Source organism: Camelina sativa, chromosome 3 (assembly GCF_030686135.1).
Source record: "Camelina sativa cultivar CO46 ecotype springtype chromosome 3, ASM3068613v1".
Lineage (NCBI taxonomy): Eukaryota > Viridiplantae > Streptophyta > Magnoliopsida > Brassicales > Brassicaceae > Camelina > Camelina sativa.
This window is the reverse complement of record NC_141882.1, coordinates 30,892,302-30,906,019: the sequence shown is the minus strand read 5'-3', so window position 1 is coordinate 30,906,019 and position 13,718 is coordinate 30,892,302. Positions and strand designations below refer to the sequence as shown.

Below are 13,718 nucleotides of genomic sequence, written 5' to 3'. Positions count from 1 at the left end.
GAGGTATAAATCTCGGTTAGTGGTTCTTGGAAATAACCAAATCGAAGGAGAAGATTACAGTGAAACTTTTGCTCCTGTTGCCAAGATGATTACAGTGCGGGCTTTCCTTAAACAAGCAGCTTCTAAGAACTGGGAAGTGCAACAAATGGATGTACACAACGCATTTCTTCATGGAGATTTAGATGAGGAGGTTTATATGCAGTTTCCTCCTGGTTTTCGTTCTAAGGATCAAGATAAAAACAAGGTTTGTCGCTTACGCAAATCTCTTTATGGTCTTAAGCAAGCTTCTCGATGTTGGTTTGAGAAATTTGCGACGGCTTTGACGGAATACGGTTTTGAACAGAACTATTCCGACTATTCCTTGTTTACGCTTGAGAGAGATGATCACCGTCTCCACGTACTAGTCTATGTTGATGATTTGATAATCTCAGGCAGCTCTCTTGATCTTATTGATAGTTTCAAGGGGTACTTAAATGCATGTTTTCACATGAAAGACTTAGGTGCTCTAAAATATTTTTTGGGGATTGAAGTTGCTCGTGGTCCAGCTGGAATCTATTTGTGTCAAAGAAAATATGCATTGGATATACTTTCAGAAACAGGTCTCTTGGGCGCCAAACCAGCTGCATTTCCATTGGAACAAAATCATAAGTTGGCATTGGCTAAAGGTGCACCCCTCCCAGATCCTTCTCCTTATCGTCGCTTGGTTGGCCGACTTATCTATCTGGGTAACACTCGCCCAGAACTCTCATATGCCATTCACATTCTTTCTCAATTCATGGCTGCTCCTAAACCTGCACATTGGGAAGCTGCTCTCCGTGTCGTTTGTTATTTGAAAAAGGATCCTGGCCAAGGCATTCTTCTCAGTTCTGACTCGGATTTGTCTCTTTCAGCATGGTGTGATTCCGATCATGGTAGTTGTCCTTTGACATCTCGATCTCTTACTGGATATTTTGTTCAACTTGGTGGCTCTCCGTTGTCTTGGCGAACACGAAAGCAAGATGTGGTATCTCGTTCTTCGGCTGAGGCTGAATATCGAGCAATGGCCGAAACTGTTAGTGAACTACTCTGGTTGCGCGAGCTTCTTCCTACTCTTGGCATTGAATGTTCAGCTTCTATTACACTTCGTTCAGATAGTCTCTCTGCTATACAACTTGCGGCCAACCCGGTTTTTCACGCCAGAACAAAGCATGTTCGACGAGACGTTCATTTCATTCGTGATGAAATCATACGAGGTACGATTGTCACTAAACATGTCCATACTACAACAAAATTGGCTGACATTTTAACTAAAGCATTGGATGAGAAAGAGTTTCAAACTTTTCTTGACAAGCTGGGTGTGATTAACATCCACACTCCACCTTGAGGGGGGGATATTGGGCCTTTTGGGCCTTCGTCCACATATGTAAAATCCATTTTGTTCATTATGTTAATACCTAGGTGTGAGACAGATTCGTCCGCCGCTTCTTCTTTGTATAAAGGACTTTGTCCTCTGTTTAATAAAAACCAGAAACCTTTTCTACGAATTTCAAAGGTTTTGTCACTAAATTCTTCATTTTTTTCTCTATCATGTTTTATTGACATGATAGATGAAATAAATAATATTTATCTGCCACCATACTGCAAAGACGATAATTAACTTATTTAGTTGGAACTTGGAAGTTTTGGGTGTTTGACATCAGAAAATAACAAGAAATCAAAAACAAAATACATCTAATTTTATTAAAATAACAGTAAAAATAGTAGTGGTGTCCATTGTTGGAGGACCCTATCTTTCCTTTTCATTGCCCCATCCCCATATTAGATTTTTTTTTTCTTCTCGATTTCAACCAGTCAGTTAAGTAGATGTGGCTCTTCAAAATCTTGAAACACACACACAAAACATTCTTTCCTTTTCACTTGGAGAATTTGATTTGGTTCTCGAAGAATATATATATATGAACTCTCTCTTTCAAGTGACGCAACTTTTTGAGTTTCTAAAATTAGATTGAAAAAGAAAATGTGGAATATCTCTAGAATAAACCCTATAACAAACAGTATTTGCCTACAGTAAAACCTCTATAAATTAATACTCTATAAATTAATAAACACTATAAATTAATAAATTTTGCTAATCCCAAGTCGGGCAAGTGTAAAAATTAACAATATTCGATAAGATAATAAGATAATAATTTTTTCGAAATCTCCTTATAAAATATGGTCCCAATAATATCATAAATTAATAATTATGTAAATTTTTATATATATATATATATATACTGATATAATAGTGTATGTTTCTCCTAAAGCTCAATTCTATAGAACAATTGTAATGTTGTATTTTCAACCTATAATGATATCTCTAAAATATTTTATAACATGTCATACAAATAATTAAATTTAAAGTTTTAATTTTTAGATATGCATTATTTACAATTTGATAATTTGACAGATTATTAAAATAGGAGAATTGATATTATTATTCATAGATTTGAATTTATGTGTCTCATGTGTATAAGTCAATTTGTCTATAATATTTGTAATTTATTGTAAATAGTGCTTTCTAAATATTACAAGTTCAATTCCTAAACCATAAAATTTATAACATCCGAAAGTTTAATTTTATTTTGCTATAGTTGTTCCAATTCATAATTTTTTAAAAAATAAACAATTAAAAATATATCTATAAATTAATAATTATTAATTTACACTATAAAATAATAATTATTAATTTATAGATAAATTAATATCACTATAAATTAATAAAATGTCTTAGTCCCAACATTATTAATTTATAGAGGTTTTACTGTATTTGGAATGAGCGTGGGAACATACCTCTTAAGTTTTCACGTTTGTGAAAACTAACAAATTGGCTTAACATATTCAAATTTAACTATTTCTAAAAATAATTGAAATGGACAGAACGTGAAAATGGACGTTGTGAAAACCAAGTGCCAAAAGGGAGAAAAAAAACCCAAGAAATGAGTATTACCGCACTGTTAACTGTTAACAGACGACCAGAAGTTAGTCTAAAGATCTTCATAACCATCCAAATTTAATGCACAGTATGACATATACACTCAGACTGAAGATACTATCTACTTTAGGGAAACTCATATTCATCAACACTCTAATGTGTCAATAGGTTTATAAACCAGAAAGATTGAAAAATCCTCACCATATCCTAACAAAAAGAGCAGTCTTAAAAAACTTACAATTCTTATAAGTCCTAGTTATTTCACGAGCATTGAAATAAACGCACAGGACATTTGAACAATTCTACAGTTTCCACTTGAGTTATTGTAGTTTGTTATAACAGCCATAAACTATACTGTAAACTATATATGCCTTATTCCGTTTTCCGTGTCTGAACTGATTGAAGAAGAGCTCAGTACCTGTTCACACACGCAAACACACAATGTATGCAAATGATTGTTCACAAGAGCAGACAAATCTCAAATATAAGTCAAACTTGCTTGATGATGATATTGAGGCGAGAGTCGAGACAGTGTATGACGATGTCGGCGATACCAACAGGGTCAGTATGAACGGAGGTTGGGTCGGATTCAAGACATTGCATGCACGTGGTCGGAGCTTGTGCATTGTGGCATTCATTTATCATCAGATCATTCTCGGCCCAAATCGGAGAGATGATCATTAGAAGAGTTAACAAGAGAAACTTGATCATCATGCCAATTAAGGAAAATTAGTGATTTGTTTGTATTATATTTCTTTTGAGGGTACGAGAAGTGAAATGCGTATTTAAACTAAGAATATGAGACGGTGGTTGTTCACGAATCGTTCATGCATGAGGAGGTAGCTAGCTAGCTCTAGTGTCACATACGCAAGTTCAACAACCTCTATTCAATTAGTTAACCTATTGTTAACTGACCATTTAAATGCAAGCTGCTCTTCTTATTTTTGGTATCAAGCCGATTTGATAAGATTCCTTTGCCGAAATATATATGACATAAATTTAATTTGATATATAAATAAAGATGTCGATCTACTTATAATTTCCACATGGGTACGGTACGTAAGCAAGCTTCCCCCACATTTCCTGGAGTAACCCAGAAGGCCAGAATCATGCAACCTTGCATTCATATCTAGTTAAGACTTAAAGAGTTTTGGTCCAACCATATTGATTTCAGAAACTACATTACAGATACCTAGAGTCAATTATACTAGGACATTCATCAGGCTTTATGACCCATAAAACCACTTTTTGTGACATTTTTCATCAATTCCTATCTGGGAATCCCACAGTTACAGTTGAGACTAAAAGTGAAATAAGGAACGGCGAAGATATAAACGACCAGAAGTTCCTCAAAACATCTTCAGAACCATCCAATATAATGCACCACTATGAAATCAAGAAACAACTCAGGCATATATACACAGACTGAAGATACTATCTACTTTAGGGAAACTCATATTCCTCAACACTCTACTGTGTCAACAGGTTTATAAACCAGAAAGTTTGAAAAATCCTCACCATATCCTAACAAAAAGAGCAGTTTTTAAAATTTTACAATCCTAACAAAAACGCACAGGATATTTGAACAATTCTACAGTCTACACTTGACTTATTGTAGTTTGTTATAACAGCCATAAACTATACCTTATCCGTGTCTGAACTGATTGAAGAAGAGCTTGGTACCTGTTCACACACAAACACACAATGTATGTAAATAAATGTTCACAACAGCAAACAAAATCTCAAATATAAGTCAAACTGGGAAGTTCACACAGCTTAATGTAACACAAAGGATAGAAAGAAAAAAAATAATTTCTCTCGAGTAAGCTAATTAATCCGCAAAGCAGGCGTAACAAAAAAGCATCACATTTTAGAAATCAAAGAATACAGGTTCTGAGAATATTTAAGAAGAAAAGCTTACCTTGGATGCCTTGGATACAAGTTTCTCAATTAACTTAAGGCAATGGGCCTAAGGTTTCAGGACTTGGTCGATGAAGCGAGTGTTCAAGGGGCCAGAAACTGAAACTGCCATAGATAGAAGATGGAATCAACGAAAACTAAGAGATCCCCTGTGTAAAACAAGAAGCCGACAACGTCAAACTTACAAACCCACCATCAAAATACCACAATATTTTTCTCATTCAGCTTCCTCAAAAATCATTATTCCAAGGGAAAAATCTTTTCCATTGCGTTTACCCATCAAATTTTTTTTACTGTTTGCAAAATCAAAATACTCTTTCTACCTATTAATTTAATACTCCTACTCTGCATACATAACACAGCCACAAGCCCAAGTTGGGACACAGTTTACAGAACTTGGAGAATCTAGTTACTTGGCTACAAAAAATGGCAAGAGTTTGACTTTAGATCCTTGTAGAAGATTGGTGACTCCCTCAAGTGCCAACATTAGGAGCACCTGTTGACAGTGGTGCTCCATAAGAGTATCTCCACTGACCACAAGCCTCACATTTCTCTAACTTCACCTCATTTTCAAGTGTGCAGAATTTGCAAGTCCAAACCTTGTGTTTCATCCCCCTTTCCTTTGGCTTTAGGGCAGTGCATAGCTCACATATTAGAGCTAATGACTGGTGGAAGAAAATTAAGACATATAATGAAAAACAGAATAGAGATAATGAGAAGTTTCTAAGTTTAAACTTGAAAAACATACACTACATACCGGGTTCAATAAGGTGCATTCTGCACACTCCCACATTGAAGGTTCTTCTCTGTTGTGGTTTGCATCATGGCTTGTGGAAGGAAAAGTTACTGATGAATTCATGAAACCAAAGTTCGGTTCATCTTTGGAACAAGAAGGACCTTGATCACCTGAGCTGCAACTTCTTTTAGTACATCTTGTTTCAGGTGTTTCCTCCGTCAAATCAATAACATCTGATCCACACTGAGGGCCAAAGCTGGCATTGGACCAGCTATTACATCTTTTTACTGATTTTGCAATCGAGCTTGTGCAATCTACTCTTTCGGAAATGGGTTCCTTACAAGTTTCACTATCATTCTCTTCGTCTTCTAAACCCTCTGTGGATTGGGAACCACACCAAATATCATCATTTAAACGCCTTTCTGCAGCCATTGCAGCAGCCTGAATTGGACTAAGATCTGACATAATGTTGCTATCACCACCAAGACGATGGGGTCCTGAGGGTAAAAGAGTACCGGCACGCACTCTTTTTTCTGCTGCTGAAGCTGCAGTTGCTCGGAGAGATGAGAGAGGAGGCTGACGAGAAACTCCACCCAAACGTTTACCAGGAACATCAAATCCTTGCCCTGTCCCTGTTATACCCTTTGACATCAACTCCTCACATTCCTAGATGTAATGGAATAAGTCAAAAAGCGGTTTGCAGAAACAAATGAAACATTGGTAATGCAATAATTTTTCTGCAATAGTAAGACAGTGCATTCCCCTGGATATGAAACATTCGTAAACTATTGATTTCACTTCAAATACTAGTAAGAGGAACTCTAAATCGTACTAGTTATACTAATACAAGCACATCTCATATGCATGAATGAAAGGACGAATCATAAAATCATCAGCTTCAATGATGCAACTCAGGAAGTGGTCAAATAAACATGAAAAGAATGAATCAAAATACCTTTCGCAGTTCATCCCAAAGCTTATAGAAACTTGCATTATGAGGACCATGGGCGTTGTGGCAAAGCTCATGGAGCATGGTGTCAAGAACTTCATGGTACGATAAAAAATCTCCATCATGGTTTACCCTCCGAAGCCTCAGTTTCACTTGCACGCCTCTATTTACATTCACCCCCAATAGCCTTGGATTTTTTGGGCTGCCAATTTCAAAAATCAAAGAACAAACGTCATTGATGAAACCCTAAAAAGTCAATTACTTTGTATCATTCTTCCACAGAAATGGCAGAGAATGATATAATTAATGTAGAAGAGATGATAAGGAAAAAGAAGAAGGAAGCGACATGAAAACCCTTTTTAATTACCAGAATTCAGAGAGAAGCTTGACACGCCATTTTCGTCTAGTCATAATGGGTTGAACTTGATTCGCTACCTTCTCCAAAATCTTCGTGGCTTCATCTGCTCTAGTTTTCTTCTTCAGAGCCTTAACTTCCCAGACTTTGTTCAAATCCCCCAAATTCATCACCACGATTTCACTTCACATATGCCCGCCGCCTTCAAATAATCTAAAAAATTCGATTCAAAGGAATTCGATAGTCGACAATATAAGTAATAATCGATATCAGAGAAATGACGACCAACGGAGACGAGAATCACGAAAAAGCTAATCCAGTAATCATCAACTCGTTTCGTTTACGAGTCGACTCAGATAGGTCTCGGTTTGAAGAAGAAGCTCTTTTTTTTTTTTTCTCATCCTAAAAAAACAATTACAGGCCCATCTTATTAATCCGTACCGTTTTATATAACAACTCTTGTGATATTATTTATTGCCAAAAGTAGTCAAGTCTAACGAAAGGATTGGTAGAAAATGCATATTAATGATCCAAAATCGAACATCCATAACAATATTTTGAAACAATTGGTGTTTTTTTTTCTTTCTTTCAAGTGTCCCATATCATAACAATGGCGATGACAACAATTCCAAACAACACAGCTAAAAACTTATAACGAGGCTCATCGACATGAACCTTCTTGTTTGGTGTATACCCTTTTGCCAACAAATGATTCACTGACACATACACGAAAACCCCACACGCCAAGCTCATCGAAACCGCGAATAACCAATCAGCGACCGACCCTTGAGTGGTTGCATCGATGACTATCCCGATCGCTACACCGATTGGGCTAGAGATGGCGAATGCGAAAGAATATGTGACTGAGGAGAATAAAGGACGGTCAGGGATCATACGGAGGAGAGCAATTCCCATGGCGATCGCTGCAAATATCTTGTGGAGTGTTATTGTCCATAGAGCTCTCCAAGCATCTGATTTTGTCTCTGAGATCCCAATTGCTATGCCTTCGAAAACAGAGTGGAAACAGAGAGCTACGATCAATAGAATGCTATCTCCGACCGATGTTTCAGTTGTTGCTGAAGTCTGTCTCGATTTGTCTTCTCCTCCTGAAAGCACCAAACTTTCAACACTCACTAACCGTTTCTAATTATCAATTTGAGATTCACAACAAGTTAGAAACTTTTTGGTACCTTGAAGCTCCAAATCCCTTTGGGTCTTCTTTGAGTAGATATGAGCGATGACAGAATCAGCAAGCATTGTCAGCATAAAACCAGCACAAGCCAACATATAAGCAAATGGGTAGGCCGGAGAAGGCTCCGACTCTCCTTCAGCCGTCAACAAATCCCGAAACGTCTCATCAGCATCTGACAAGAAATGCATCAAGGCGGTTGCAAGAAACACTCCTCCGGCGAATTGTGTTCCAAGAACCAAAAACCCTTCACTCCATTTCAAGAAATAAGGAGATATTCCGCTTATGAACGTGAGGACAAAGATGATGACAAGGCAACCTATTTTGACAGAGATTAAGGATTTTGATTTGAGATCAGAACTACTCTTAACGGGCGGGGCCTCATCGTCGTCGTGGTCTGCTCCGGTTCCATGGGAGAGACAAGGGACGACCAAGACAAGAAAGAGGAAGAAGACGATGAGAAGAGGACGAGACATGTGAATTATATCTTTAGTGAGTTTATGTGTCCGTGATTCCAAGTTCAGAGATTTAGATATGTCGTGTAATAAATAAGTGGTGTTTAAAAGAGTCGTACTATATAAACTAAAAGTCATGGATGGAGTTTTGTACTACATAACCATAAATTTATGGTTTTTTTGATTGGTTGATTACAACTTACACATTGAAAAGGATTACAGGTGAAGGAACTTTGCAATTGGTTGCTAGACATAGACTTATCTTTCGATGAATTCATATTTATGAAGAAAACAAGTTCAATTATTTGGTTCAGATAAACAAGATAAATCTGTTAACTGAATTAAATATAAAATAAATAAAAAAAATTCTAAAGGAGAGGTTGATTGACCTAATTGTAGACCTGATATTTTGCACCTTACGCATTAAAACAGACAGAGACTAGCGTACTAGAAAAGGTAAATTACACTTTTTTTTAGCAATACCTACCAACAGACGTTTCAACCAAGAATGTCTAAAAAGTTCATAATCATAACTCAATTTGTTAAAAAGAGCAACAAAAAAAAATCAGAGGAAACTGTATTGTTGTTAGTCAACGAAAAATGAACCTTCAATTTGATAATTTTTTTTTTTTTTTTTTAGTTTTCTCAAAGAGAAGTTTTCTATGGAAATCAGAGACAAAGGCGAGGAAAATTGGGCAAAGACATAACAACTCCTTGATGAGAAAGACACCATCCATTTTAGTTTGAATTTTACCTAAACCCATAGCGATGAACAGTACCTCTTGTTCCTATTTTATAGTGCGCAGCATCAATGACGATATAACTGTCTCTCGCTATACATAAAATATTAGATCCTTTAACGCCTCCAGAATCGGCCTTGTCCCCGTTGTTCTTGCATTCGCCTGCGTACAGATATATATATATATATATATATAACAGTCTTAGTGGGGGACACTAGCTAATAGTTTAATGCATTGATACGACTGGGGTAAAGAAAAAGTTCTGATATATCGACTCACTTTTGATACTCTATGGACCTGTCAAGGAACTCTTTGGCAATATCTTTTCTCTCGTAAGAGGCTAGAACCGGTCTGATGTCAGCTGGAGCGTTACGTGCTACATCTGCATAACAAAAACAGGAAGAATCAACCAGACAACACTGATAAAGGCTGCTCACAAGACTGGACTAGAACTTATGTTATTCCACACTACAAAATACCGACATTCAAGAAAGGGTATCAGGTCAACTAGGGCCGTGTCGTCAGCTTCAAGTTTGTAAGGCTTGATTGGCACGCTATTCTCTGGCTGAAGGGTTGTTTCAAAGGCATTTCCGCTAACATAGAGAATCTTCTTCGGATCTCTGTTCAGCTTCGACAGATCCTGCAGCAGGAATTTTTAACAGCCAGTTGAGAAACAGCTAATGTAATGTGGCAAGTAGGAAAAAATTATTTGACAGAGATAAAACTAGCTGCTTACGTACCCTATAGTGCTTTCCATTCTCATATTTAGTAGCGACTCTTCCCAGCGCAAAACGTATGACGCGATTTGGGTCTAACTTCTCACAGATCGGCCCTAAGTTCTAGAAGCAATGAAAATAGTGTTAGTTGTCGCATTACTATGACACTACAAGCAAAAAAACTAAAACAAACCAGTGGGGACTTTACCATATCCATCTGATCAGTATACACGACAATCTCATAGAATTTCCCAAGATGCTCCAAGAATGCATCCACACCTGGTCTTTTGAATGTCCTCCACCCCCTTTCTCGCTAAACATTTTTGTAAATATGAAGGCAGAAAAGGTTAAATACAGCTTTACTTAAGAAACCAAATCAGTTCACCAGGACTGCTTAGATACTCTGAGCCTAGATATTCACGTCTATGATGCAAGTTTTTGATGACCAGTAAATCAATGAAATTGCTACCTTCCAGTCTGTGTAAAGCAGTGTCTCGTTCAAATCAAGAACTAGAGTAAATGCATGCTGTTCTGCGGGGTGCAAATCAGGGAGAAGCTTTTCCGAGGGAGGTTCCGCAAAGCCCTATTAGGGAAACGGTAAGAAAATAAGAATTATAGAAGAAATTAGAAGAGCAAAAAAAAAGGTGCAACAAAAAGCAATATTGTTTCTTGGTGAAAGGACGTACTTTCACATGTTCCTCCACAATTTCCCTAAGCTCCAAATACTTATCAATGGCTTTAGCAGAACCTGATCAGAATTCAAGCAAACCAACTCATGCTATGCTTAATTAAACACATACTATTGTAAGTTATGATGACAGTGGCGAAAGGACTGTACCTGTCATCGCAGTAGAGTACAACATAGTTTGATATTTCTGCAGAGAGATGAGTACATTCAGCGAAGCTTATAAAACAATATTTTAAAGCGAGGAAACTTGACAGCACAAGGAGGGTTAAGTAGGACTCGAGATACTCACATCAATCACATCAATGCCAGAAGAATTAATAACTGGCGTCTTCTTAGCTGATTCTCGGAACGCCTTAGTCTTTTCGTTCACTTCATCCATTGTGTAAGCTGTAAAACGAAACAAAAGAAGTATGAATCAGAACTAAAAGAGTCAACAGCGAGTGATTTCATGCTTCAACCAAGTGAAGAACACTGAATTCAAAATCCACACATAAAGAAACTGGAACGCAATGCCGCGACTACTTAACAACAACACATTTCACAGCAAGAGCAGCTTTGCAAAGCCGATCAAAAATAGTAATCTACGGGAGAGGAAAAAAAGTTATTTTATAAATGGAAGGGAATGAAAGTACAGACCAAAACTTGCGTAACCGGTAGCGGCGGTAGCACCAGTGAGTGCCCAGGTGAGTGCGTAACCAAGATACTTAAGACCTTTCCGTTCCTTTCCCACCGCTGCCGCGGCTGCAGCTTCCGCTTGAGGAGGAGGCGGCGGAAGAGGCTGATTTGGCGGTGGAAAATCAGAAAACACGGACTGGCCAGAGGAGATTCCTTGATACCTCGATGTAGAATTCGAGGAAGAAGCTTCCGCAGAAGAGAATAATCTCAGGTTACGAGATCTAGGCTTCGTCAATCTTGACAAAATACGAGATCGAAGAACTATAGACGCCATTTTCCGATTTCGGCGTTTTCTTCCCCCTAAGCTCTCTGTGAATCGCAGCAAGGGTTGAAGTAGGGTTTTGAATTTGTGTGTGCGATCGGAGGAAATGAAAATAATAAACAAATGAGTGTGTTTGGAAACAGGTTTAACTAATTGGGCTCTCATTTAAAGACTCTTATCGACTGTTTGGCAGTCGGTTTATTTCAACTCCGATATTTTTTGTCCACGCCATCAATATTGATTTTTTTTTTTTTTTTTTTTACTTGTTTACCAAGATTATCATTTCATTGTAACACACATTTTACACAGTGACAAACAGTGTAATTATGATACTATGTGAATACATTTTTTTTCCCTTTTTTTCTTTCAGGATTTTAATATCTAATTAATGAAGTTTCTTACAACATTTATGTCGAGGTTCAAGGGAAATGCAATTTATTTTTGAGAAATACTACCCTTTAATAACCAAATTTTTTTTATTAAATGTGTAGCGTTTCTTCTGCCTAGAACTCGACTACATGCTGTTTTTTGTCAAACTCAAATAACCAAACTACTACATAGAAAGAAACATGTTTTCCTCCCCCATAAGAGGAAAGTTACTTCAAACAAGTAGAAAAGCCACAAACTGGGCAACATCCGCAAACTAAGGGGCTCTCACACAATGTAACAAGACACTAGAGTGTGCGAGTAGCAGAATGAACCACTTACTACTCTTCCTGGGACGGCAAATTTAGCTTGAACTTTAAGAAATCATTGGTCTTTGCAATCTCCACAATCTCCTCAGCTTCTTCTCTCTTGGACCCTTTCACCAATTCATCAACTACCTGCTGCAACGTTGTTGGACCGACAAGATACCGCTTACTGAATGTCTCCTTGCAGAGCTCAATCGCAGACTCAAAGTCGCCTGCTTTACACATAGCAGGTAGCAATAAACCAAACGTGGCTTTATCAGGACGATACCCATGGTTCATAATTTCTTTGTACCACGACTCAGCTTCATCCATTTTTCCTTCATTGATAGACCCTCTAATCATAGCATTGAAACTGAAAACATCAGGTTTGATCCCACTAGCCTTCAGTTCTTCGAAGAGACTAACTAGCTCTTTTGATTTCACCTCGTTGGCTAACCCAAGCAACCGAGCATTGTAAGTCCTGACATCTATCGCTAGATTCTTCTCCAACATTTTAGCCCATATCTCTTCCCCTAGCTCGAACTGTCCCTTTAGATACGACGACAGTAGAATTGTGTTGAATGTGACTATATCAGGTTTCAAACCCTTGTTCTCGATCTCATCAAGCAATGCAACAGCTTCGGGTAAAGAACCCTTCTCACACAACGCCTTGATCAAAGTGTTGTAAGATACAATATCTGGTTTGATTGATAACTTTCCTGGTAACTCGTTGAAAAGTTCTACAACCACATCGAATTTCTTGGAAAGCCCATATGCACTAAGCAAGGCATTGAAGGATAACACTGACCTTTTGCAGTTTCTTTCAGGCATTTCGTCGAACACCTTCTGGGCTTTTTCAAACAGACCCGCTTTCCCGTAGAGAGAAATGATCCTCGCCGCGAATCCTTCCTTTGACATGTCGCGGTACTTCTTCTGCTCCTCCAAAATCTCTTCGACATAGTTTAATCTCTTAGCTGCGACGAGGCGGCGCACGGTTCTATCGTACACGGCTATGTTATTCCGGAACCGATCCGACTCACATGCCTTCTTGAACTTCTCCACGATCTGTTTGGGGTTTCGTTCGCCATTTACTATACTGGCAAGTGACTTTTGAGGTGGCGAGATTGCGGCCGAGACTGCCGTGGTTTCGGAGGCTACGGTGGCGGCGGAGGAAAAACGGCGGATCGTAGAAATGCCACGGAGAACACGAGATAGAGACGACATCGTTTTGATAGTGTGCCGAGGGTTTCAGGACACGGGTTTAAGAATAAGAACTAATCAAAAGAAGGATGCATTTGATAATTTATAAACATTAGTGCCGTATTTTTAATTAATGGGAAGATTGGGGATTAGAATAAAAAAATAATAGAAAGAGAGTTGCCTTTGCCGACGACCTAAATTACATTACT

At 37.9% G+C, this 13,718-nt stretch overlaps 4 protein-coding genes and 1 pseudogene across 7 annotated transcripts in view; 1 reads left to right on the top strand and 4 right to left on the bottom strand.

The window, feature by feature from the left end:
• LOC104778406 (protein neprosin) overlaps nucleotides 1-13,718 on the top strand; it is a 648,080-nt gene that overhangs the window by 300,489 nt on the left and 333,873 nt on the right. The window lies entirely within an intron of this gene.
• LOC104778463 (uncharacterized) lies at nucleotides 4,102-7,367 on the bottom strand. 2 transcript variants are annotated; one of them, XR_015595548.1, is made up of 7 exons: nucleotides 6,926-7,367; nucleotides 6,565-6,760; nucleotides 5,631-6,275; nucleotides 5,287-5,538; nucleotides 4,875-4,978; nucleotides 4,598-4,636; nucleotides 4,102-4,339 (listed from the first exon to the last, which is right to left on the bottom strand). XR_015595548.1 is itself a non-coding variant. In XM_087508994.1 (4 exons), the coding sequence occupies exons 1-4, from the start codon at nucleotides 7,081-7,083 to the stop codon at nucleotides 5,347-5,349; spliced, it is 1,191 nt and encodes a 396-aa protein (XP_087365120.1). In that variant the 5' UTR covers nucleotides 7,084-7,352; the 3' UTR covers nucleotides 5,075-5,346. The 2 variants fall into 2 exon arrangements, 1 of the variants encoding a protein (XP_087365120.1); XM_087508994.1 differs by lacking the exons at nucleotides 4,102-4,339; nucleotides 4,598-4,636; nucleotides 4,875-4,978 and having other exon boundaries at nucleotides 5,075-5,538; nucleotides 6,926-7,352.
• Nucleotides 7,419-8,850, bottom strand: LOC104778462 (zinc transporter 11-like). Its single transcript, XM_010502918.3, has 2 exons — nucleotides 8,104-8,850; nucleotides 7,419-8,019 (listed from the first exon to the last, which is right to left on the bottom strand). The coding sequence occupies exons 1-2, from the start codon at nucleotides 8,693-8,695 to the stop codon at nucleotides 7,502-7,504; spliced, it is 1,110 nt and encodes a 369-aa protein (XP_010501220.2). The 5' UTR covers nucleotides 8,696-8,850; the 3' UTR covers nucleotides 7,419-7,501.
• On the bottom strand, nucleotides 9,144-11,773 carry LOC104778461 (mitochondrial import inner membrane translocase subunit TIM50). Of its 2 annotated transcripts, none has more exons than XM_010502916.3 (10): nucleotides 11,338-11,773; nucleotides 10,991-11,088; nucleotides 10,852-10,888; nucleotides 10,700-10,761; nucleotides 10,483-10,596; nucleotides 10,222-10,326; nucleotides 10,038-10,136; nucleotides 9,781-9,937; nucleotides 9,577-9,679; nucleotides 9,144-9,459 (listed from the first exon to the last, which is right to left on the bottom strand). In XM_010502916.3, exons 1-10 carry the CDS (start codon nucleotides 11,648-11,650, stop codon nucleotides 9,414-9,416), a joined length of 1,134 nt encoding a protein of 377 aa, XP_010501218.1. In that variant the 5' UTR covers nucleotides 11,651-11,773; the 3' UTR covers nucleotides 9,144-9,413. The 2 variants fall into 2 exon arrangements, with proteins under 2 accessions (XP_010501218.1, XP_010501219.1); XM_010502917.3 differs by having other exon boundaries at nucleotides 11,000-11,088; nucleotides 11,338-11,758.
• On the bottom strand, nucleotides 12,096-13,641 carry LOC104778459 (small ribosomal subunit protein mS78 (rPPR3a) pseudogene; annotated as a pseudogene). The gene has a single exon (XR_015594636.1). The product of XR_015594636.1 is annotated as a small ribosomal subunit protein mS78 (rPPR3a) pseudogene (transcript).

What these genes read in the sequence shown, in the direction of transcription:
- LOC104778463 (XM_087508994.1), bottom strand. Translation starts at nt 7,083, where the DNA reads ATGAATTTGGGGGATTTGAACAAAGTCTGGGAAGTTAAGGCTCTGAAG. An exon ending in TTTGGGATGAACTGCGAAAG is followed by an intron (nt 6,276 to 6,564) that starts GTATTTTGATTC and finishes CATTACATCTAG; the next exon opens with GAATGTGAGGAGTTGATGTC. An exon ending in AATGCACCTTATTGAACCCG is followed by an intron (nt 5,539 to 5,630) that starts GTATGTAGTGTA and finishes TTCTTCCACCAG; the next exon opens with TCATTAGCTCTAATATGTGA.
- LOC104778462 (XM_010502918.3), bottom strand. Translation starts at nt 8,695, where the DNA reads ATGACTTTTAGTTTATATAGTACGACTCTTTTAAACACCACTTATTTA. An exon ending in AAGGGATTTGGAGCTTCAAG is followed by an intron (nt 8,020 to 8,103) that starts GTACCAAAAAGT and finishes TGGTGCTTTCAG; the next exon opens with GAGGAGAAGACAAATCGAGA.
- LOC104778461 (XM_010502916.3), bottom strand. Translation starts at nt 11,650, where the DNA reads ATGGCGTCTATAGTTCTTCGATCTCGTATTTTGTCAAGATTGACGAAG. An exon ending in TGCTTTACACAGACTGGAAG is followed by an intron (nt 10,327 to 10,482) that starts GTAGCAATTTCA and finishes AAAAATGTTTAG; the next exon opens with CGAGAAAGGGGGTGGAGGAC. An exon ending in AGAATGGAAAGCACTATAGG is followed by an intron (nt 9,938 to 10,037) that starts GTACGTAAGCAG and finishes TTCCTGCTGCAG; the next exon opens with GATCTGTCGAAGCTGAACAG.